At 27.0% G+C, this 23,416-nt stretch overlaps 1 protein-coding gene across 2 annotated transcripts in view; it reads left to right on the top strand.

The window, feature by feature from the left end:
• Positions 1 to 23,416, top strand: part of LOC136079519 (uncharacterized) — a 226,572-nt gene that overhangs the window by 67,523 nt on the left and 135,633 nt on the right. Inside the window, exons 4-10 of one of the 2 annotated variants that reach the window (XM_065795263.1) lie at positions 314 to 445; positions 4,558 to 4,664; positions 8,136 to 8,193; positions 13,724 to 13,771; positions 20,329 to 20,460; positions 20,832 to 21,296; positions 21,435 to 21,470. In XM_065795263.1, the coding sequence (XP_065651335.1) occupies positions 314 to 445; positions 4,558 to 4,664; positions 8,136 to 8,193; positions 13,724 to 13,771; positions 20,329 to 20,460; positions 20,832 to 21,296; positions 21,435 to 21,470 (978 nt within the window). The remainder of the gene's footprint in view (positions 1 to 313; positions 446 to 4,557; positions 4,665 to 8,135; positions 8,194 to 13,723; positions 13,772 to 20,328; positions 20,461 to 20,831; positions 21,297 to 21,434; positions 21,471 to 23,416) is intronic. The other variant, XM_065795264.1, reaches the window with a different exon arrangement.

Below are 23,416 nucleotides of genomic sequence, written 5' to 3'. Positions count from 1 at the left end.
CCAATTAAAGCAGGTCTAGTTACATTAATAATTTATTTTTAAATCTTGTTTAAAAATGTGTTATAATACCTTTTACCATTTTTTAGACAAAATCAAAATCTTTTTTAAATAAATTAAAAAAAGCATTGTAAATTTAGTAGGGCCTACTTTAAACTTCATTCTTGGCCTCCTGGCTAATGGTTGTTTACTTATTAAATAAAGTTCACTAAAGACTTGTATTATTATTTTTTTATTTCCTTGAAATATAAATATTTTTCCGATCTTTTTATATTTTTGTCAATGATTAAAATAACTGCTTATATATGTGAACCAGGTAATGGTGATGGATATATATATGGAACTAAAGGTGTAATTAGAATGAATGTTGAAAGAAGCATGTTTACCAATATACAAAATTTTGATATCTATTTAATATTTGCTTACTACATACAAAATGGAACATACAGTAAGTTTTAATTTTCATGTTTATTTTTTAATAATGAAAACAAAATGTGGTTTATTAAATCAGAATGTATACCGTGTTGTGTTAAAATGTTAGCCATATTTGTTTATACTAATTAAAAGTTAGAAATTATTATGTATGTATGATAACTATATGTGTAGAATAACTATTAAATTGATCATGAAATAGTGCTTAGAATGCTTGCTTCAGAACCATGAGGTCTGAAATTCAGTGCTTACTCTTGCCATATATATCATTAGCAGGAAGGCTGGATGAATTTTTCAGTAAAACTTTTTCTGCTTTGCTCTGTGTTGAGTCTGTTTTGTCTTTTTGGAACACATTATTAATCAGAAAAAAAAGAGACATCTCATGATAATTTTATGATATTTTAAAAAATGTTTTATATTTTTTATTAAAAAAAAATGTTAATAACTTTAATAAACAATAACTGTCATTTTAGTTAACTTAAACTTTAATTCATGTATTAAAAGTTATACATAGTTTTTTGATTGCTTTTGATATAAAATGTTAATATTAGGTAGATATGACTCAAATAGAATTTGATCTTAGAGCTGTCATTATTTACATTTTTAGCAGCTGTAACCTCATGCCTGAATTTAGAACAATAAATTTCAGGATTGGATTTTACATTCTTCTCCTGGTACAACTTTTTATAAACAATCATCTTTGGTAATGAGATTAGCCATAACATTATTAAATAAATAATTAACAACATTGCCAGTAAAATAAAGGAATAATGATAATAATAATTATTATAATAGTAATTACAATAATAATAATAGTACTACTAATAATAATAACAAAATCAATCATAGTATTTTCCAATGTAAATTGTTTTTTTCTTTTTGTACTGGTACTTTTAAGTAGATTTTACCAGAGTAAAATATATCTTGATATTTTACTTTGTCAATTTTGATATTTTCTTTATTTTATTACATAAACTCTTTCTTTTTGCTTCATGTGTTGCATATTACAATATGAAAAATATTTTACTGATACTATTGGATATTTCAGTGGAATGAATGACTATATGCATTGACTGACTTAAATAATAAAATCATGTAGGGAGTGTACATATATTCTCTAATTTGAATTGGAGAAGATGTAAGAAGTGTACATACATCAAGAAACAGGTTAAAGTTTGCATTAAGATTACCTGCCCAATTATGTTTTGTTATATAAGAAAAATAGTAATGATGATAACAGTAATAATTATTTGATGTTGTAAAAACAGAGTAAAGAGTTAATGAGAAAGAAGTCAGCAAAAGACTTTATATTGTATATTACATAAGTCCGAAAAGTTAAAAGACTTAAATTTAAAGTCTTTTTATTGTATATTATGAGTTAGGAAAATATTTAGATGGGAGAAAATTTCAAAGTACCAAAGTTTAAAAAAAAAATCTAGAAAAAGCATTTTTAGCATGAAGTTTTAATTAAAGGGTGCAACTTACAGTATACTTTAATTAAAACTTTAACCTGTCACGCAAGATTAAGTTTTTGTAGTAAAACAAGTGATGATAGCTCAATTAATCAATGACTATGGTAGTATATGTAAAAAGAAAATAATGCAACCCTATAACAATGGAAAAGAGCCTCATGCATAACAGCTAGAGAAGATCTAACAATATTCACATTGCATTTGTTTCACCTTGTCTGAAAGCAAGAGGGCTTCATTAGAAAGGACAAACAAATATGACTATAGAATTCCATACAAGAAAAATGAGCCACTTTAGAGGTATGATTATATGGAAGATCATAAACGAAATAGGAACAGCACAGGGCTAAGGATGGAGACTCATTATATCCCAGAATTTACCACAAGTAATGAAGAGTGTTGTTCAAGGACAACCTTAATACAGTGGTTAGAAAGGCAAGCCTGTAGCAACCGGGGGGCCAGCAGGGCATTTGCCCCCCAATAATTTTTTATAAGCAAATTAATGATTACAAATTAAGATATGGATGAAAAAAAAGGATAAAAAAAGACCTAATTTGTTATCCATATTTTTGGCATAAGTTCCTTTGACAAAAATGTGTGACTTACCCAGTAGTATTGCGCCTCCCCTCACAGTAGTGGGTTGGGTCCTAAGCCCTGGCCCCCAGGGCTAATTTTTTGGAGAAAAAGTGACTTAAAAAAAGAACGGTCCCCAGCACTGCCCCCCCTCCTCCTCCAAATAATTTTTGTTCCTATGAGCTTGAAAGGTACAATAATTTAAAAAAATTTTCAATATACTGCCTGACTATATTGAAAACCTTTCATATGTCAGAAATAAGAGCAATAGCATTCGTCTCCATACCTCCATTACAATAGAATTGGTATACCTGAACTGTAGAAACTAAAAATAATAGAACTGTAACCCTAACTTTCATAACAAGTCAGCTTATAAATAAAATGATCGAATCTGCAATGATTGCCAGAGAATAAGTTGCTAAACTCAAGATGAGTTTGTCAATTACATTTTAAAAACTTTGGTTATAATAGTAAGAATATTGATAAAATTATAATAATAGCAAGATCACTTATAGATGTGCCTTTGTTAATTGATTTAATTACTTTAATTAGTCTTTTTTTTTTCTGATTAACACAAGTCAACTGGTCATCATAATTGATCAGCTAATTAAGTTAAATGATTATTGTTAAAGATTTTCTAAAGTCTCTAGAACTCAACTTCTGAGTTTATTATGAGATTAAAGATCTGAGATTTACTAATCTAAGTATGACCTAAATGGACCAATCAGAATAAAGCAATAAGAATTCCATTTTGCATCAATTTCTTGCAATGATAGAAAGGTGTTTGTTAGCTACACAAAAAATTTATAAGGCGAAGTGAGACTTGTCTTAATACCAACAAAAGGTAATGAATGTTTCCATGTTTGCCTGAATTAGGATATTATAAAAGAGGTGGAAATTTCGAAATAATAAGAGATAAAATGTAACATAAAATACAAGATAAATATAAGATAAAATATGCTAACCTTTCTAAAGCAAATTGTAATTATTTTGTTCAGCCTCAAGTTAGTTGTAAGATAAGCTATGATAAGTTAAACCTAATACTGTCTTATTGCAGATCAAAATTTTTAGAGCTCCTGGACACTAGAGACCAGGAAAAAACAGTGGTATAAAGCTAGAGTTCTTTAAAGACTCCACATCCCTGGTATTACTGGAACCAACCAGTTTCATGTAATCAGCATTAAATTTAATTATAACAACAATAATGGCTGATATAAAATAGGTATATGGCTGTTTTTAAAAAAATTCCTTCATATTTTAGTCTTTTGCAAGTGAAGCAGTTTGGAAATTTTAAATAAAACTGATTGCAATAGCCTTAATATAGGCTACATAAATATATCCAAATTTAAATTTTAATCATATCCGTAATGGATAATGAGAAAAGGAATGTTGTTTAAACATTAAACATAATTGCAGACTTTTAAAGATAAAGAACATTTAAGAAAAAAATTAAAATGATTTAACAAAAAGCTAATAAAAAAGCACATATAATAATAGTCAAAGGATTTAAATCTTCATACAAATCATGGTTCATACCAAACGTTCTATGCTAAATAGATGAACTCATATGCCCAAAGTGTATACCCAGGCTAAGTGTGACTATATGAGTTTTTGCAAACCAAAGAAAAATAACAATCAATGCTAAGACCTGACAATGCCACAGTCAAAATTAATTTAGCCACACTAAGGTTAGGTCTGGTGAGTTTCAAAAATGGTTAGATTCAAATGTAAAAAGTTCCTCCAAATATCATAAATATATGGAATAGGTAGAAACAATTTTTTTGTAATAATTGTTATTAATTTTTCCAAGTACTTTATTCATGTTTTTAATAAATAGCAAATTCAATTAAATTATAAATAATGCATGATACTCTAGCAATTAGCAATGCACTTGTCTCATCCCTCCTAGTTAATCCAAAGTAATGTACATTAACGTACTGATAAAATATTGTACACTATTTGTGCACAATATTTTATTGGTATGTTAATGTACATTTTACTATGATATGTTGTTAGAATATACTTTTAACATATCTGAAAAAAGTCTACTTAACATTGTTGCAGAATAATAAAACTTTATTTTTAGCTTTGGATGTATCAGACTTTCCAACAGATAACCTAACAAATAACTCGTCATCTTATACATGGAATGTATTTAAGAAAAGATATACTATTAATAAAAATGAATTTAGTGTAAGTTTATTGTTATTTAAAACAGTTTCAATAACTTAGAGATAATATGAAAAAAAACTTGCATTGTAATTATTTCAAATATTTTTCAACTACTTATTTGCTACTCATTGCCACAGCTCTGCCATATTTAAATTAAAAAATGGTATGCCAAACCATGAAAAAGTAGAGATTGAAGTATAAAAAATAAAATAAACATAAAAAAAAGAATCATTAAATATAATGCTTATTATTTTAAATTGGAAAAAAGTTGTTAATGTTTATTTGTCAATAAAGCATTTTAAATCACCACCTCCACCCCCGATTAGAATGGATTTACTGCTTTTCTAAATTCAAACAATGATTCTTTGATCCAAAGCACTTGATGATGCCAAAAGAAACACTAATAAAAATGTTAAGTTGGCAGCTAAATATTGAGTTTTAGGTTAAAAAAATTCTATATTTAACAAAATTGGTAAAATGTTTTTAAGAAAAATTTTATTTTAATACTTTAATAGTTTTATATTTGTTTCTACAATGCAATAATTGCAAATTTATGACCATCAGTGTTGTCAATGGTTGCAAATCTATGACCATCAGTGTTGTCATTGATTGCAAATCTATGACCATCAGTGTTGTCTATTCAGATATACAAGAGAGCATTAATTTATAGAACAAATTGCAGATTTTAGAAGCATTCAGTGAGAAATATAAAAAAAATCCAGAGGAGTTGCAAGACGGGTTGTTGAAAATCAAAAGTTAAACTTAATGTTAGGGGGCAGGTTAAATATGAGTACAATGGCATTTTATGCAAGAAAACATAATATTGTGTTAAATGTACGGTATTTCATTCATATGTTTGTTGATGTAATAGTGTTTGCCTATTTTATTGAATTTTCATAATGACATTCAGAAAAATATTAGCATAGCAGCGTACCTGTTGCATCACAGGCAAGCCATTTAAGGTTTACAATGTGTTTGACTTCAATTTTTATATTTTCGATACTATTTAAAATACTAGACCACAAGGCAAAACAAACCATTGCACTGCACCATCATACCTTTAATTTATGGTCTTTTATGATAACTGGCTTTAAATTGTGCAATAAATTTGTGTGACTGAAGGCTGATTTATAATACGGTGTTTTCATTATCATTTTTTAACTTTAGATAAACAATAGCGTTAGCGCTTTTTTAGCAAATCTTTTAAATTTAATTGGCTTGTAATTAAATAGCCTAACTTAAAAACATAAGTGTTAACTGCTTGAAAATGGATATTTTTTTTGTTTAATAGTTGAACAAAAAAATATCCATTTATATAGACTTTACCTATTAAAGTGTGTACCTCTTGCAAGTCAACCAATCACTCAACTGTGGCAAAAATATCGATTTATAAATTCCCAAACAATTCAGAGGTAGAAGCAATGCTAATTAAGCCCATCAGATGTTTTTAAAATGTTTGTCAAGATTTTACCAAAACCAAAGCAGCTAGAAAAATAGTATGTTCAATCAGATATTTAAATGTTTTACAAGATGAGTGAAAACTCTTTCTAAAAAATGATGTTTTATTTGACAACATTTAATCTATGTTCATCAAAAACAACAACTTGTCTTAATTGGTTTTTAACCTATATATACTATTATACAACGTATTCAAGCACCTTAATTAATTAAAGCAAAATTAATTCAGGTGAACTTTTATATACTTCGAATATTATATGTAGAGCATTTGAGTATTTTCTTATGCAAAAAAGTTTATTTGATTATTTGTGTGTTGACTTCAAGTTGCTAAGCGTAAAGACTTTATTTTTCTAAAATTAGCTTAACAGATAACTTTAATTTTGTAAATTGTATATTTATGAATTTAAATCTATTAAGAAAAACTTGTATTTTAATTGATGAGATTTATGTCACAGGTTAATACTTTAAAAAAATAGATGGTTAGTTTGGTCATGTATTAAAGTATCCTGAATAGTTAACAACAATTTTATCATTTATGATTTAATATTTTTTGGAGATCCATAATTTAAGCTAAACCTGTAAAGAATGTAAAGCTCATTCTTTTTGAAATCTTTCCTCTAAGTTTGCAAAGCATCAACAAATTGCTGATGCAATAAGTTAAACTATTTTTGAAATGTTTAAAACATTTATTAGCAAGCCATGGTTACCACGGTTACAACATACAACATTAGGTATATGTTTATTATTTGAATATATGCAATTTTTAAAATCAAAGAAAAGCGGTTGATTTATCAAAAAGACTCTCAAAAATTAACTTTTTCACAATTTTTTACTTTTTGGCTAAGTAAAGCAGTTTGAAAATTTTAAATAAAACTGATTGCAATAGTCTTTTTAAAATTTGCAAAATTGCTACTTAAGTATATCCAACACAGATAAAAAAACAGCGTGTAATTTTTTGTTTTTATGTGTTTTGTGAAGAATAAGCAGTTTTTATAAAAAAAACATCTAGAGATAGAAAAAAAACATTAGAAGGTACTTGTGTATACTTTGAAATAATAAGTTCTTTTTCGAATGTTGCAAAATGGAATTTTGTTCATGTCCAAGCACCTAGTGCTGGCATTTAGTTTAAATAAATTATTGATCAACAGTTACGACTGTTTTGTGACAATATTGAACTGTATTGTTTTTGAAATCTACATGTAACCAAGTGAAAGAGTTTACACAAGTAAAAGAGCTTACACCAGAAATGTATTAGAATATACATGCAATGATTTAATTGATTAAGTTAAAACTTTATTATGTAATGGAGACAAATATATATACTTTTAAAGTTGGTTTTTAAAAAGTTCATTAAAAAAAACTTTTTTTAACTTTAAAAGATCTGCATACTTTATAAATACTAATTCTATAATTGAAACAGCCCATATTTAAAAGATCACAATTCTGCTGAATATGTGTTGAGCTGCAGATCATAGAAAGTGAAAATCTAAACATTTTCCAAACTCTTTAGTCAAAGAGTTAGGTTATTCTTCTGGGTGGTATGTTTTTTCAAGGTTATTGGTGTCACATTCAACCCAACTAAATGGGGGCTATTTACAGACAATTTTTCCTGATTCTTTAAAGCGATGTTACTTATGTTGGTAGTTGATATTGTTACTTTTAGTAGCTTATATAGTTTGTTTATAATTATTAGCAATACAGTATTATAAACCATGTTGAAAAATGCAAAAAAAAAAAAAGAAAGTGAAATTACCAGAGTAAAATGTTCTTTATGCAAAATTTATATATTTTGAATATACAAAAAAGAAATTAGCTTTTGTAGAGACATTTTGGAAATTTTATTGCCAAAACTTTTTGTGGATGATCTCTACATATAAAAACTTTTTTAGGTAGTACAAAACAAAAAGATTTTATTGTGGACTAAATGTATTTTGGCATTTAGTAAATATCCTTAATGTGTAGGGTTCTATATACATTTAATACATTTATAAATAAATATAAATAGTTTACATATATTTTCTATAAAAACTTTAGATAACATTATATGGATCAGATGGATTCATAATATTGAATGACCTCTGTGTTTATCTAGGTATATATTGCATTAGAATTTTTTATAAGCTGATTTTATATGGAGAAAATTTCTATACATTTATATATATATATATATATATATATATATATATATATATATATATATATATATATATATATATATATATATATATGTATATATATATATATATATATATACAATATATATATATATATATATATATATATATATATATATATATATATATATATATATATATATATATATATATATATATATATATATATATATATATATATATATATATATATATATTAGGATGTTTCAAAATTTAAATTAACATATGGTGCCCCACTCTATATACTACTATACAAGTTTTTTCCTTATATCACATTTGGACCACTATATCAGGGCCCACAATGAGCCTAAAGTCCATTTTTTGGCCATTTTTGAGCCTATTTTTAGGCAAAATGTTGGGACTTTTACTGTGGACTAATTATGCTTAAGATTTAATATGAAATCCAATGTCGCCCAATTTTTTTCACAGCTCCGCTCTGGCTCCCAGCAAAAATTCAGGTCCGATTTATAAGTATACCTTGCCGTCTATTCATAAATTTTTTAATGAATGAAAAATAAACTATTACATTTTTTTGAAGAATCAGTCCCTTTCATATACCCTTTCATTTCGTACTTGCAAATTTATGCCTTTGCCTGGTCATTTCTACAGAATTTTTTCAACAAACTTTTTTAGCATCAAATTCCAAATTCAAAACATTTTCTCATTGTTTTTTTCTGTCAAGACACACTCAAAAGTTAAATGTACTCTTTATTCATTCGAAGAAAAACCATGCTAACCATTATCTGTTGAGCAAGCTTTGGCAAACTTTGAATAGCCTCTCGGAATTCTTTTTCCTCCAATTGTTTATGACTAACAACGTCTTGGCTGCACTGCTCGCTTTTTTGCTTTTGAGCACATTCTATTCGAAGTGGCATCCTTTTTCTGGGACTCATTTCTCGGATTCCTTTTCATTTTCCAAACCGCTTCCAGTACTCTCGCTAGAGTCATTTCTATGACGACCAATTCCACTCCCCTCGATTTCGAACTTCTTTTGCTCATTGAGCTTTTTCTGGATCTTCCACAGAGTGTCTTCAGCAATCAACTGAAATATTGTAAAGCATTTTTAATGTTTTTAAATTTCAAACAAATTATAATCTATCATATTCTTGCAGTGAGGAAAGTAGAATGTCAAAAAGTAAAGTTAAATGAAACAGTATTTTGATTTTCAATAAAAGTATGTAACTTCAAATTCCAATTTTCATTTAAAAAAATAATAGGTTGAAAACTGAGATAAAAACCTGTTGCTCTTCTCCAAGAAAGCATTGATATTGCACATCTACAAAGACAGCAGCACAAAAAAAGGATTATCAAACAAAAGTGATTTCTTATGCACCATTGAATCCCTGATATTCTTCCCAAAATCAGACGTCTTGAATTCACCAGAAATTGGCTCCTCTTTCAGACTTTCATTCGAAAACGCATAATTGACAAATGTTAAATTCAAACTCAAGTTTGAATTTAACATTTGTCAGATTTTTAGTAATATTCATTTAAACATTTTCATTTATTGCGATTTGCAATTATATTGTATGTACCTTTTTAGTTTTAAGTTGTTTGCAAAATTCTTTTGCTTTCATTGTTCAACAAGCTTTTGCTACATCTCGAGCTTTGCCAACCAGAATCTTAATACCTCATTTTTTCAAGCTGTCTTTAACAGCCAGCTGCAAGGTGTGAGCACCACAACATTGCAGATTAACGGTGTTCATGTTTTTTGATATTTCGTTGAAGGAAGGCCTCTGCTGTTCAAACATGTCGTTGTCAGTGATATTAGCATCCGGCAGATCACATTCAATTTCAACCTCAAGTTCTTCTTCGATTTCGATGCCAGCAAGTTCTCTAGCAATCTTGTCAGTGACGTCACCTTCTCTATCTGTCTTACCAAAGTCTCCAACCATATTCGATCCGTTATCAGTTGTAATTTCGAGGACATTTTCTCTCCTGATGCCATATGATTCAAGCACGCCTTCAAGAGATTCTTGAATTTCTTTTCAGAAAATTGTTGATTTTCAGAAAAACCAGCTTTCCCTGTAGATTGGTTTTTAACTCAGCCTGCTTTTGTTGAGCTAAAGCCATGATTTGACTTCGAGCAGAATCCCAGTTGACTTTCAAGCCAAAATGTTTTGCCAAATCGCCAGTCAAAATCTTGATTCCTTCACTGCTGAATAGGTTAAAGGGAACGCTGTTTTGCAGAATCATCATGTTCATGCCTTTCTTGAAGTCCTTTTTCAAAATTGTGATGGTAACTTTGTTGAGAAAGTGATCGATGGGTGCTTGTACTTTTCTTGTCTCACTAGTCGAACCCTGATTTTCTCCAAAAACGGGTGAGGTGCGTTTCTTTTGCTTTTTGGCCTTCTCTTTCTTCAGTTTCAGCTCTCTTGCCTCAACAATTTTTGTCAAAAGTGTCGAATGTTGATAAAAATGGCGTTTCATGTTGGAAGTGGGTTTTTTTTTCCGTTTCTCTTTTCCCTCATACTGCATTTTGCATGTTACACCGCTAAGTTTGCCAACTTCCTCCCCTACACTAATGTCAACTTGATAAAAAAACACATCGTCCTCTTCACAATAAGCAAACCATTTCAGTTCATCATATAACCTCTTGTCTTCTACGTTATCACTCGTGGTTGCAATTTACAAATAACAGAAATCGCGGAAAAATTCCAAATATATATTCAACTTTATCTAAATATTGCTGGAGAAAAAAACAAGATTTTTTTTGGGTCATTGAATAATTTTGAAATAAAAAAAATGACAGAAGATAAGAATAAATATGGCACTTCATTCATTTCACAAGAATAAGAATTTAAAAATACAATATCAACAATTATATGGTGGCAGCCATTTTAGACTAAACTTGTTAGTCATTTTATTGTATATGAAATGATTTGTTAGAGACTTAGAAAATTTTGAGTTTTAAGTTTCTTGAATGAAGTGCAGAGGTCACCAAAAAAATGTCTCAAAAATTGTTTTAAAATTAAAAAAGAAAAAATATTTGTTCAGTTCAAAGTTTTTTTGAGAGCCGGGATCCACTAGTTTTTCTTGGCTCCGACTCCGGCTCCTGCAAAAACTATCGGATCCTTGGCTCCCGGCTTTGGCTCCGGCTTTGCAAGCCTGTTAAGCAACTACATTTTCCAAAAATGTTGTGTTTTTTCCTTTTTTGTTTTTTTTCTCCAAGGTTAAAAACTTAGAAAAGTAAAAAGTAAGACAATCTTTTAATTTCCTCTTTGAAATTTTGAATGTTTTTTGAAAGTATACTTGAACAAGTTTCACACAGATTTTTGACATAATGTTTAAACTCCAGGTAATAGTTGTTCAGGTTCCATGTCTCATTGGTGTCTTTAACCACTGCAACTCTGCCTTCCCATGGTTTAAGAGATAAAATACAAACCAAATTTGCTCAGTTGTAAGTAAAACCAAGCTAGGAGGTTTATCCTGAAGAAAATCTAGATTGTTCAGCATTTCAAGATCTACCTGCTGCTTGTGAACAACATGTCTTAGACATGGAATAAAGATTCTTAGCAACCTCATGGTGGTCATGGAATTCTTCATCAACTAGAGCCATAACAGCAATAGTAGGATCAATAAACCAGGTGTGTCTTTTCAGTGAGTCAATCACAGGTTTTCCTTCTCAGGTTTGATATCAGAGAATCTTGTCATCTCCCACAGAGCTTTCACATTCTAAGAAATTGTCTTTATAGGAAAATACTAAAAAGTATTATTTTTATTTAATCTTTAAATTGTTTTGAATTAAAAAAAACTATAAAAAAGAGTACAAAAAGTAATAATTAAAATTACTGTAAATAAACATGAGAGGGAGCGACTGCTGATGTTTCTGCCCTGAGAAACCATTTAGTATAAAATACTGCAGTAAAGAAAACCATATCTTTAATTTCTTTATCTTGACCCCTCAGGTTGTGAATGTTATTCAATAGAAGGAACATCTTCATAAAGTATATTCCTTTCATCAAAAAACTGGCATGAATTACAGGTACAGGTTTTTTGAGTCTGTACTGCACTTGAAACAGCCATAAAAATTAAGATTCATTCTTTACAGTTTCAGTTTAATTTATGGTACTAATTAATTGCTTATTGTGTATGGTACCAGGAGCTGTACAAGTTAAACATAATACTATTATTCTAAGCTGAGATTTTTCTGGATAATCGACTTGCTTTACAGCTGTTTAAACTATGGCTATAAAATAATCTGTTATATAAAGTACTGACCTTCTTCATTGTTTCCATTTTTATAATGGTTTCTTTTTTGTTCCAATTTGGGTTGATTCTTAGAATAATGTGTCTTTTTTACACATTATTTCTGTATGCTAATAGTGGTAGAGACCTGTCAACCTCTGTAGCTTGTTTAACGCATACTCAATTATATTTAGCAGTGTTAGAACAAGTTTTAGGCTGTTAGAACAAGGCTTTTAGTTAAATCTTTTTGCCAGGCCTTTGGATTTAGCTTTTTAAGATGTAGGTAATACTGCAAAATATTTTTATGATTTGGAAGCTTATTGCTCCGAAGAGTCTTACTCGTTGTCTTCACAAAAAATATTTCTGATCTGTTTCTAGTTTGTTTTGCCTTTTTCTTCGAAGACATTTTTTTATTTTACTTTTAGTTTTTATATTTTTATTTACTGAAAATATTGATAAATAAATATAAAATAAATACAGATATTTATTGAAAAAATACATAAAACAAATTGCTAAACGTTAAATATTAATAAAAGACAACCTCAAATGGTCACATTAATGAAGGACAACCATAACTCATTTTTTGAGACAATTCTGTATCCGCTTTAAACTTTAAAATCTGGTAGTAACCACCAGAGTTTTGAAAAAAGACTGTTTGTACCTTATAAGAGTGAAAAAAGGCAAACAATCCACTTTTTTGTTTGAATAATGAGTCAATCAAACAACTAGATTTTACACAATTTTTGTAAAATTTAGTTGTTTGATTGACTCATTATTTAAACAAATGAAGCTTAAAATTAGATTTCAAACTAATTCTTATGCATAAAACTGCCCAAATAAAGTTAATTTTTACGGGAAAGGTTCCCACAATTTGCCTAAATATATATAAAAAAAGTAAATAACATATGGTATTTTCACACATACACACAGATATATATATATATATATATATATATATATATATATATATATATATATATATATATATATATATATATATATATATATATATATATATATATATATATATATATATATACATGTGTATTGGATGGGCAAAAATTGTTTAAAAAGAATTACTTTTTTTGTATGTTAATATTATTATTATATTTTTATAACATGGTAATTGATAATAATGATTGAATTTAAAGAAAATGGGAACTTTTGAGTTAAGAATTATTACTTTGTAAATTAAATTGTCATAATTTACTATATATAATCATGCTTATTTTTCAAACAGTATAAAACTTTTTTTTCTAGTCTGTACAACTAGTTACAATTTTAATAATATATCTGGTCAATGTGAAGGTTTTGTTTGATTGCTTTTAATAATTTTTTCAAATATGTTGCTATTATTTATTTTTTTTTGATTTTGGTTTTTACTTTTTTTTAGTTTTTTTAGTTTTTTATATATATATATATATATATATATATATATATATATATATATATATATATATATATATATATATATATATATATATATATATATATATATATATATATATATATATATATATATATATATATATATGTATATATATATATACATTTATATAGACATTAGTTTGACCATTTAGGTGTCACCATGGGTGCAGATTCAGACTTGCAAGTCCCTATTTTTGCCCAAAGAAGTTCTAAATTAAAATCCACAGTGTTTGAAAAAGCAATTTAAACTTTCTATAAATTAAGTTGCCCTAGTAGGTCATCATGCTAAACCTTGTTAAGATATTTGCGAAACAATTTTTGAAAGGACTTGAAGTTATTTTTAGGTTATTATTATATTTATTATTATATTATTATTATTATTATGTAGGGTTGGTATTTGCATTTTTGTATCTTTTAGTTATTGAAGAATTGTTATTTTTATCCTAGCAAACACTGGTCAGGTGACTACTTGTCACATTTCATCCTAAATTAAATTTTTGATAAGAAAATGTTTATCCACAAGTAGAAAATTCTAATTGAAAATTATCTCCATTTTTATAGTTTTATAATTTTGGATAAAAAAGAAATAACATTGGAATAAATTACTTTTTTAGCTTGTGATAACACAAATTATTCAACATTTGCTGAACCAAAAGCATATAAACTTCAAAAGACACAATCATAGAGTAAAATCTAATGGCAAACTATCAATAATTCCAATAAATTTTGGTTTACTCTGCTAACAAAATGCCTTTTTTTTTTTTGAAAAATGTCTAATGAAACATTGCTATAAAGTGTAATAATTTCAACAACAAAAACTGTTTTTTAACCAAAAAGTTATTCCAACAGCATGAAAATGAGTCTTGTCCTTAGCAAAAATAGTAATATTTAAATACAAATTAAATAAAAAATAAAATTTGTCTCAATATTTATGCAATAAACACTATTACACAAGACAATTAGTAAATAATGTCCAAACCAGCACACAAAAGTTCTGTAAAAAATTTTAGTTCAAATTTTAAGGGAAATATTATTTTTAAAGAGAAACACTTCTTTATTTTATGAATTTGTTGTGGCTACAGTGCATTTTTAAGGTATTTTAAAAAGTTTTGAATGGATCTATTATATAATAAAAGTATTATAAGTTCATTTATGGGTGTTTACCAATAGCTCCAATCATGTTATGTTTTATACAAACCTGGATGTGGGCTCAATAAAGCACTTTTGAAAAACATATTATTTTATTAAATTTCTTGGTAGCTATAAGTGAGTTGTATGGTTTTTTATATTTTTTCCTTTAAAGTTTTATTTTTCTCATTAATTCCTATTATCCAGCAACTATAGGATAAACTTTGTGTTTAATTTACAGGTACAGAAAAAATTAACTTAGTGTTTAAATTCTAAGTGAAAATTTAATAGTGTTGTCATTCAAACCAAGAGATAACTTAGAGAAAATGTTCTTTACAGGTAATCCTGCCTCAATTTGGGTGGTAGAAGTAGTAAGATCAATTTTAGGGAGGGAGAAGTAGTAGGATCAGACTCATGCAGAGAGGTGGAATGTTAACGGTTGTTAATGATATTGTTAAAGATTTTCCGAGTCTGAGGAACCTAATTTCTGGAGATTATATATTTTCTGGAGATTCAGTGATATGAGAATAAAGAATTTTTTTGCATTTGTTTCTTAAAATGAATGAAAGACAGTTTTTCTCCAGAAATTTGTTCTTGCAGAGATGAAAAAAAGTTTGGTTTTGGAGTGAGATAAAAAAAGTTTACAATTAAAAATAGCACATTTACAAATTGAACCTAAAATTATTTTTAGGTTCAATTTGTAAAAGTGCTGTTTTAAAAATTCCACATCTGCCTGAATCCAGAAGATAATAAAGGAAGAAATAGTTTTTTTACTGGAAGAATATAATAGTGCAATATACTGGAAGAGTATAATGAAAAAATTAACTGGAAAAGTATAATGTAACAACTTATTGGAGTAAATTACTAGAACACATTACTGAAACAATGTAAGGAAACATGTTACTGGAGCATATTACTAAAACAAAATTTAATTCAGCAGTATAAGTTATTGATGCACCAAAGAATGATCTAAAATTTCTAAGACAGCTTCTGATGTTTTTCGAAGTTATGCTCAAATCAAATAATTGCTGATCAAACAGAACTTATGAAACATCTTGGTATTGCAATGTTTTTTTTTTCTTAGAGAGAATCATGGTTCAGGCATTCAAAAGATAAAGTTGCAAGTAGTCCTACTAAATAAATAACACGGTAGGTTGGTGATACTAATAAGAAAGGTTGGCAAATCTTAGTCCAGATATATCTTTAACTCATAATCAAGTCCATATTTCTTTTTAATATATAGCCTCCTTTGTGGATTTTTAAAGATATGGATATCTGGCATACAGAAAATGATTTTTCAATGCTTGAAAAGTATTTAAGGTATTGAAAATATTTAAGGACACAAAATAATGAGGTGTTGCAATTATTTAAGATTTGATGAAATACTTGTGGAAAAAACAGTACTCTCTATTTTTTTCAGTTGTTTCATAACATTGTAAAAACTACCCCTACTAAATAAAATTGGAAAACTTTGAACTTTGAACTGGTATATCATTTAAACTTATTATACAAAAGTTATTCCATATGAAATCAGCTAGTTTTTTTAAAAGTGCCCAGGGTACCACCTCAAATTTGCTTCAAATTTTGACCACCAATAGTTTTTTTTAAGGAAAACACAATCTTGAAATATAACTTCATTGACAAAACCATTCAAAAGTTCAAAAGTATAATTGAATTAACATTGGTTAAAATCAGAAAAATTTTAGTATCTTGAGCTTTCAGTAGATTTTTCTGATTTTTAACAAATCATACCGTTTTAAATAAAAAGTTTTCCACTCAAATAATTTATTTTTGCAGGTGTTTTTGGCTGATTTTAAACAATTTTTGAGTTCTTGTACCTCAAAGTTGCTAAATGACACTATATTAGAAAAAATTTTGCAAACTTAAATGTGCTACAGTTCAATACCAACAGAAAAGACAATTTTTTGTTACTTTTGTGTACTTAAAATTACCACTTGTGGAAAAATTAAAATTATCTGTGAAAAGTTATTTTAACACTTGCAGCAGCCTGTTAAAATATCACTTTTAAAAAAAAATATAATAAATTACATTTACTTTGTAAACATAGAAAGTAGAGTAGACAGTTAAAATAAATTATGAAACTTTTTACTGGCAAGGTTTTATATATAGACAATTACCAAAAAAGACCTATACTCTATCTTATGACATGATTGTAGCCCTATGACTTAGATGTATATTTTTAATATTTCCCTGAATAAATATAATCAGTTTTCCCTAAAATAACATTATCAGTGTCTTAATTTAATTCATTTGATATGGTTTTATAATATGTATTTGATTAGTTTTATGCATATAATATAATTATGATGATATAGTTTACACATTGGTATAATTTGAGTGTAAAATATTTCAATTGCTTTGAAAGTTTGTATTAAAATCTAAATATGCACAGTATTTTCTGGATTTTATTATTTTAGTTTTTAATATTGCAAAAACGAATGTCTAAAAAGTCTTGTGTGTGCAGAAATAGTTATATGTAGAAATAGTTTATTGGTTGCATTTTAGACAGTTTTAAACACACTTTCACTTGGGATTTTATTTTTACTGATTTTATTACTGGAAAAATATTAAAAAGTTGTTTTTTTTAGATTTTAATGTTATGTAATTTTGTTACATGATTACATCGATTTTAATATTTTTAGTTAAAAAATGACAGAAAAATGTTGTTTGGAAAGAGTATTAAATGAAGATTGTTATAAAATGTCTTAATGCAAAATGGTAGGAAGAATAAGACTAAAAGATACTGATATTAAAGTTTTGATTCAAAGGATAGAATAAACTTTCGAAACAAATGAGGAGATTTCAACACAAAAAAGCCTATATTTCTAGATATGAAGCACTTAAAAAATACTGTTGTGATCCATTTAAAGTCCACAAGGAAAAAATTATCAAGGGATTGTGTAAAGTCAACATATCAATTGTAAATCAACTTATGATCAAAACTGGTCAAAAAGTTTGCACTAATTGTATAAATGAACTTGAAAATATTACAAAAGTTAGAAAAGATGAAGCTGCTGAAGAAGATTTTGTTCTTTATAAGACAGATCTTAATTAGAGTGTGTCTTTATTGGAAGTATGTCAAAGTATCTCAAAAATTTAAGTAAGTATGACAAATTAGGATATGGAAAGCAAAAAGCTAAAAAAATTGCAACAAGTATGACTAACCTAGTAGCGTCAGCATTGGATATAAACCCAAAAGATATAGCATCAGAAAAATACTTGCTAAACCTGAAGCTAAAAGGTGTTAACATATTTTATATTTTAAGTGATGATATCAATAACCATAAGACTTATTTTAATCTAAAGAAACAATATGAAGAGATGAGCACAGTCCCAGACACAAGATGCTATCACAGTTTTGTACCAAGTGGAGAGTCTCTTGCGATACTGACTATGATATCCATTAGCTGCATAATAATAACGAGACAAAAAAAGATCCTTCACATAACCTTGTAAATAAATTGCATGCTTTTATGATGATGAATGGTACATAGGGCTTGTGCTTAAGATTTGTAATGAAAACTAAGATGTTAATGTAAATTCATGCATAGAAACAAATTAAATTTATAATGGACTGATGATGCACAATCAAGTCAGTGTTGGGTTCCATTTGACAAAGTAATATGTCAAATAAGTGCTCCATCCATTAAGGGTCGAAGTGCTTGTGACTACTAACTTGCTAATAATGATTATGATAGTATTATGGGTTATGTAAATCAGAGATAAAGAAATTAATGTACTTGTGTTTCATGTTTATATACACTTCTTCTTTTAGCATTTTTATTTTTATTTTTTGAAATATAATATAACTTGCGCTATTAGGTATCCTTTTAAACTGAAAAAGGATTGCACTCAAAATGCTAAAATTATGTTATAAGATAGAGTATAGGTCTTTAAATATTTTTTGATGATTGTCTATATATAGAACCTTGCCAGTAAAAAAGTTCATAATTTATTTAAACTGTTTACGCTATTTTCTAAGCCTGCAAAGTGTATGTAGTTTTTTAAATTTTTCAAAAAAAGTGATATTTTAGTAGGCTGATGCAAGTGTTTAACTAACTTTTAACACGTAATTTTAAATTTTTTCACAAGTGGTTGCTCTGAGTTCATAAAAGTGGAAAAAATTAGTATTGCCTGTCTATAGGTATTGAACTGCAGCACATAAAAGTTTCCAAAAATTTTTCTGTTATTGGGTTTTATAGCAACTTTAGGGTACAATAACTTATTAATTTCTCAAAGCCATTCAAAAACACCTACAAAGTTGGATTATTTGGGTTAAAAACTATTACCATACAAAAATTCAGATGATCAGGTTTTTTATTTACAAAGTTATGCTCTGTCAAAAATCAAAAAAATCTACTGTAAGCTCCAGGTACTTAAATTTTTTTGATTTCGGTCAATATTAAATAAATCGTTAACTTTTGAACAATTTGGTCAATAAAGCTGAAATTGTGAGCTTTGTATTTCTTTCATAAATACTGTGGGTGGTCGAAATTTGAAGCAAATTTGAGGTGGTACCCTGGGGACCATTTGATATTTGAGATGACCCTTAAAATACTTTGTTTTTAGCATTGAATTAACTAAATAACTAAAGTTCAGTCAATTCTGTCAGTAACAATAGTTTGTGGTAAATTGGTGGTAAATTCAATAGTTGTTCAATTTTGATTTTTTTCTTGCCCTGGTAGTCCTTTTGAATTTATAAGCAATATTTAGCTATGTTTCAAAAATTGTTTATAAAAAATTTGCCAAAAAAAATTAAAATAAAAATTTTAACTTTTGTGATTTTGTTATTAATTTTATTAACAGTTTTTCAGAAGGTTCGTTAAGTCATTGTTAAGTCATATAATATTTAAGTCATATAATATTTTTTAAGTCTTCAAGTCTTTAAGTTGTTAAGTCATATAATATTTTTGTCAAGTTAAACTAACTAAAAGTTTGTTTCCAGGATCAACTCTAACAATTATGTTATATTATTTAACCCTAATTTCATATGTATATTAGATGCAATTATAAATACTATGTATATTTTTTAAATATTTTACCAGGAGAACCCTGAATTTTATCTATGTTGATATTTTAATATTTTACACAAATTTTTGTACATGCATAAATATGTATAGGTTAAACTATCATGATGCACCCCTAAATAATGTCTAATTTTCTAAATGGTGGTTTAATTATTACAGAAATCTTTTGAATTAATACCATATAATGGATCATAGATAAAATATATTTTATGTGAGTTACTTACAAATAGGATACATATATTGTTCAGTTTCTTTTTGTAGACATTAATGAATGTATTAGCTTGAAGTCCCCATGTGACTGGAGTAATGGAAAATGTTGGAATACCAATGGTAGTTATTTCTGTTCATGTAATGCTGGATGGAAATTAGAAGAGGACAATGCAAGTTGTGCTTGTGAGTTAGCTTATTAAACAAATTTACTTTTTAGTGTTTATTTTTCAACTTCAATATAAAGACAATGAAATCTTTGTTTTACATTGTATATAAAATAATTTAAAAGTAGTAAATGTTAACTTTGTTTGCAAATCTATTGTCACAATATATATATATATATATATATATATATATATATATATATATATATATATATATATATATATATATATATATATATATATATATATATATATATATATATATATATATATATATATATATATATATATATACTTTTTATATTTAAATGTATATTTTTATGTATATATAAATATATGTATGTATGTGTGTATGTATAGAAATTGCATATATTAAATTTTTCATTTCAGATTATTTTGTTGGTAGTGTTTCCATACCAATACTAAAAGGATACGGCATTGCTTTGATACCTATACTAGATAATGAGTATTTGATTTCATTAGATATTCTGATAAAATACTCAATGTCTGTTAATCCAAATTCTATTATTCATTTTACAAATTGTATTAGTAATAAAGATGTTTGTAACACTGTTTTGAAGATATATACTATAATGAATTCACTCTGGGTTTATAGTGAAAAGAAAAGCTTTAGTTTTCCATTTGTCAAAAATAATTGGTTTTCAATTGAGATTAGTCAGACTTTAAATGGAACTTTTTATATGTTTGAAATCAAATACAATAAAAGTACTGTATTTACTAATGTTTACACTCAAGTTCAAATTTTGTATGATATCAAGGTATATGCTTCAGATCCATGGACTGATAGTCTATATGGCTTAATAAGAAATTTTAAACTTATAAACGGAATTTCAAGTAAGTTTATTTTTTTCACAAGACTTTACTCAGAATACTAATAATAACAATTTTAACTTCAGATTACTATTATTAACAATTCTAAAAAGAATAATCAAAATGAAAAAATGACTATAATTTATTTTTTGCTTTTATTAGATAGAAGAATGCATCCAGTTGTTGTTATTCCTACAGGTATTTAAAAAATAAATTTTTTAAATTATATAAATCTTAACTTAAAAGCTAGACTGATTTTTAGTTTATAGCCTTATAAGATAATATAGACAAACAAACAGTTTAGTTTATGGCTTAACATGTTTAGGGAATAAGCATTAAGCAAATCACACTCACTCACTCACTCACACACACACACACACACACACACACACACACACACACACACATATATTTGTGTATATAAATATAGTAACGTATTGTTCTGCATATAAAAAAAAGGAACTGAAATAACCATTCCATTGATTTTGTAAAAAACATCTTCAAAATAGTTTTTCATATTTTTTTAGTGTAATATATATTTTAATGTGTGGTAAAATGCGTTAATGGTTAAGGGATAAAGCGCTTACCACATCCCTGGTAGTACTGCTCTCAACTTGTTTCTCCACGCAGCAGCCTTGTTTGTTGAGGTTTGTGTTTCGGAATTAGAAAGTCGAGAAAGGTTGTAAGCGCAACTTTAGTAGCCTCCTTGACTGCAGTTGCATTCATGGCTATGGGGAGGTAAATTCGAATGATAATCAAAATATTAATAGCATTTATCACATTAATTTTTTAACATTTTTTTATACATAAAAATATATATATGTATATAAATATGCATAAATATATATATGTATGTAAATATGTTTATATATATATATATATATATATATATATATATATATAAATATGTATATATATATATATATATATATATATATATATATATATATATATATATATATGTATATATATATATATACATATATATATATATATATATATATATATATATATATACATATTTATATATATATATATATATATATACAAATGTATATATTATATATATATATATATATATATATACATATGTATATATATATATATATATATATACATATGTGTATATATATATATATATATATATATATATATATATATATATATATATATATATATATATATATATATATATATATATATATATATATATATATAAATGGGTGACCACCTGGTTTTCTGTATGATCAAAAGGAACAATCCGATAAATTAAACGTAACGCCTAAAAAATTTTCAATCTTTAAGTTTGATTTTACTGGTATTTTTAGATTGTATTTATCCTTAAAAAGGTTGACAAGATTTTTCTTAATTTTTTGTGATTCTGGTCCTCTGACCTTATGAAGCAGAACAAACCATTATCTCTCTACCATCCATTAGACTGCAATCCGTACATGTTGCTTATAATATGCATGGTATAAAGATTGACAAGCTCGCACAGCTCTCCCCGTCAAAACTTTCCATAGGGACTTCAAAGTATGAGTCACCTTAACCCACATGGCGTTGTGATCAGTAAAACACAAAGACTTTCTAGAGTGATTTATAACACCAAGTGTTTTGCCTAAAATATCTGCGTATTGCTTAGTGTGATGTTGTCAACCTTTTTAAGCATTAATTCAGTCTAGAGTTAACAGTAAAATCAAACTTCAAGCTTGTAAATATTTTAGATGTTACATGTAATTTTTTAGATTGTTCCTTTCAACCCTACAGAAAATCAGGTGACCATCCATTGTACAATAACATTAATTCCAACCACCCTCCTAACGGGTGATGCGGAAGTTATCGGGTAAAATAAAAACCTCAATAACTTATAAATAATTAAAAAGACAAACTACTATTATATTTTTTTTAAATAATGCATTTATATTCTAATAAAAATATATTATTTTTTATATGAAAAAACACCACCATCTGCAATTGATCTCAATTTTGCTCTGACGCCTTTCATATGCAACTGTAAAAAGTTTAAATCAATTTCTTGTAGTTTTAGTTTAATGCGATCAATCAAAACTTGCTCTGTTGAAGCTTGCCAATCTCCCACGTAAACCTTCTGTGCCATATGTCCCCAAAAATTTTCAATTGGTCGT

Source organism: Hydra vulgaris, chromosome 04, assembly GCF_038396675.1.
Source record: "Hydra vulgaris chromosome 04, alternate assembly HydraT2T_AEP".
Lineage (NCBI taxonomy): Eukaryota > Metazoa > Cnidaria > Hydrozoa > Anthoathecata > Hydridae > Hydra > Hydra vulgaris.
This window is presented reverse-complemented; position numbering and strand designations above follow the sequence as displayed.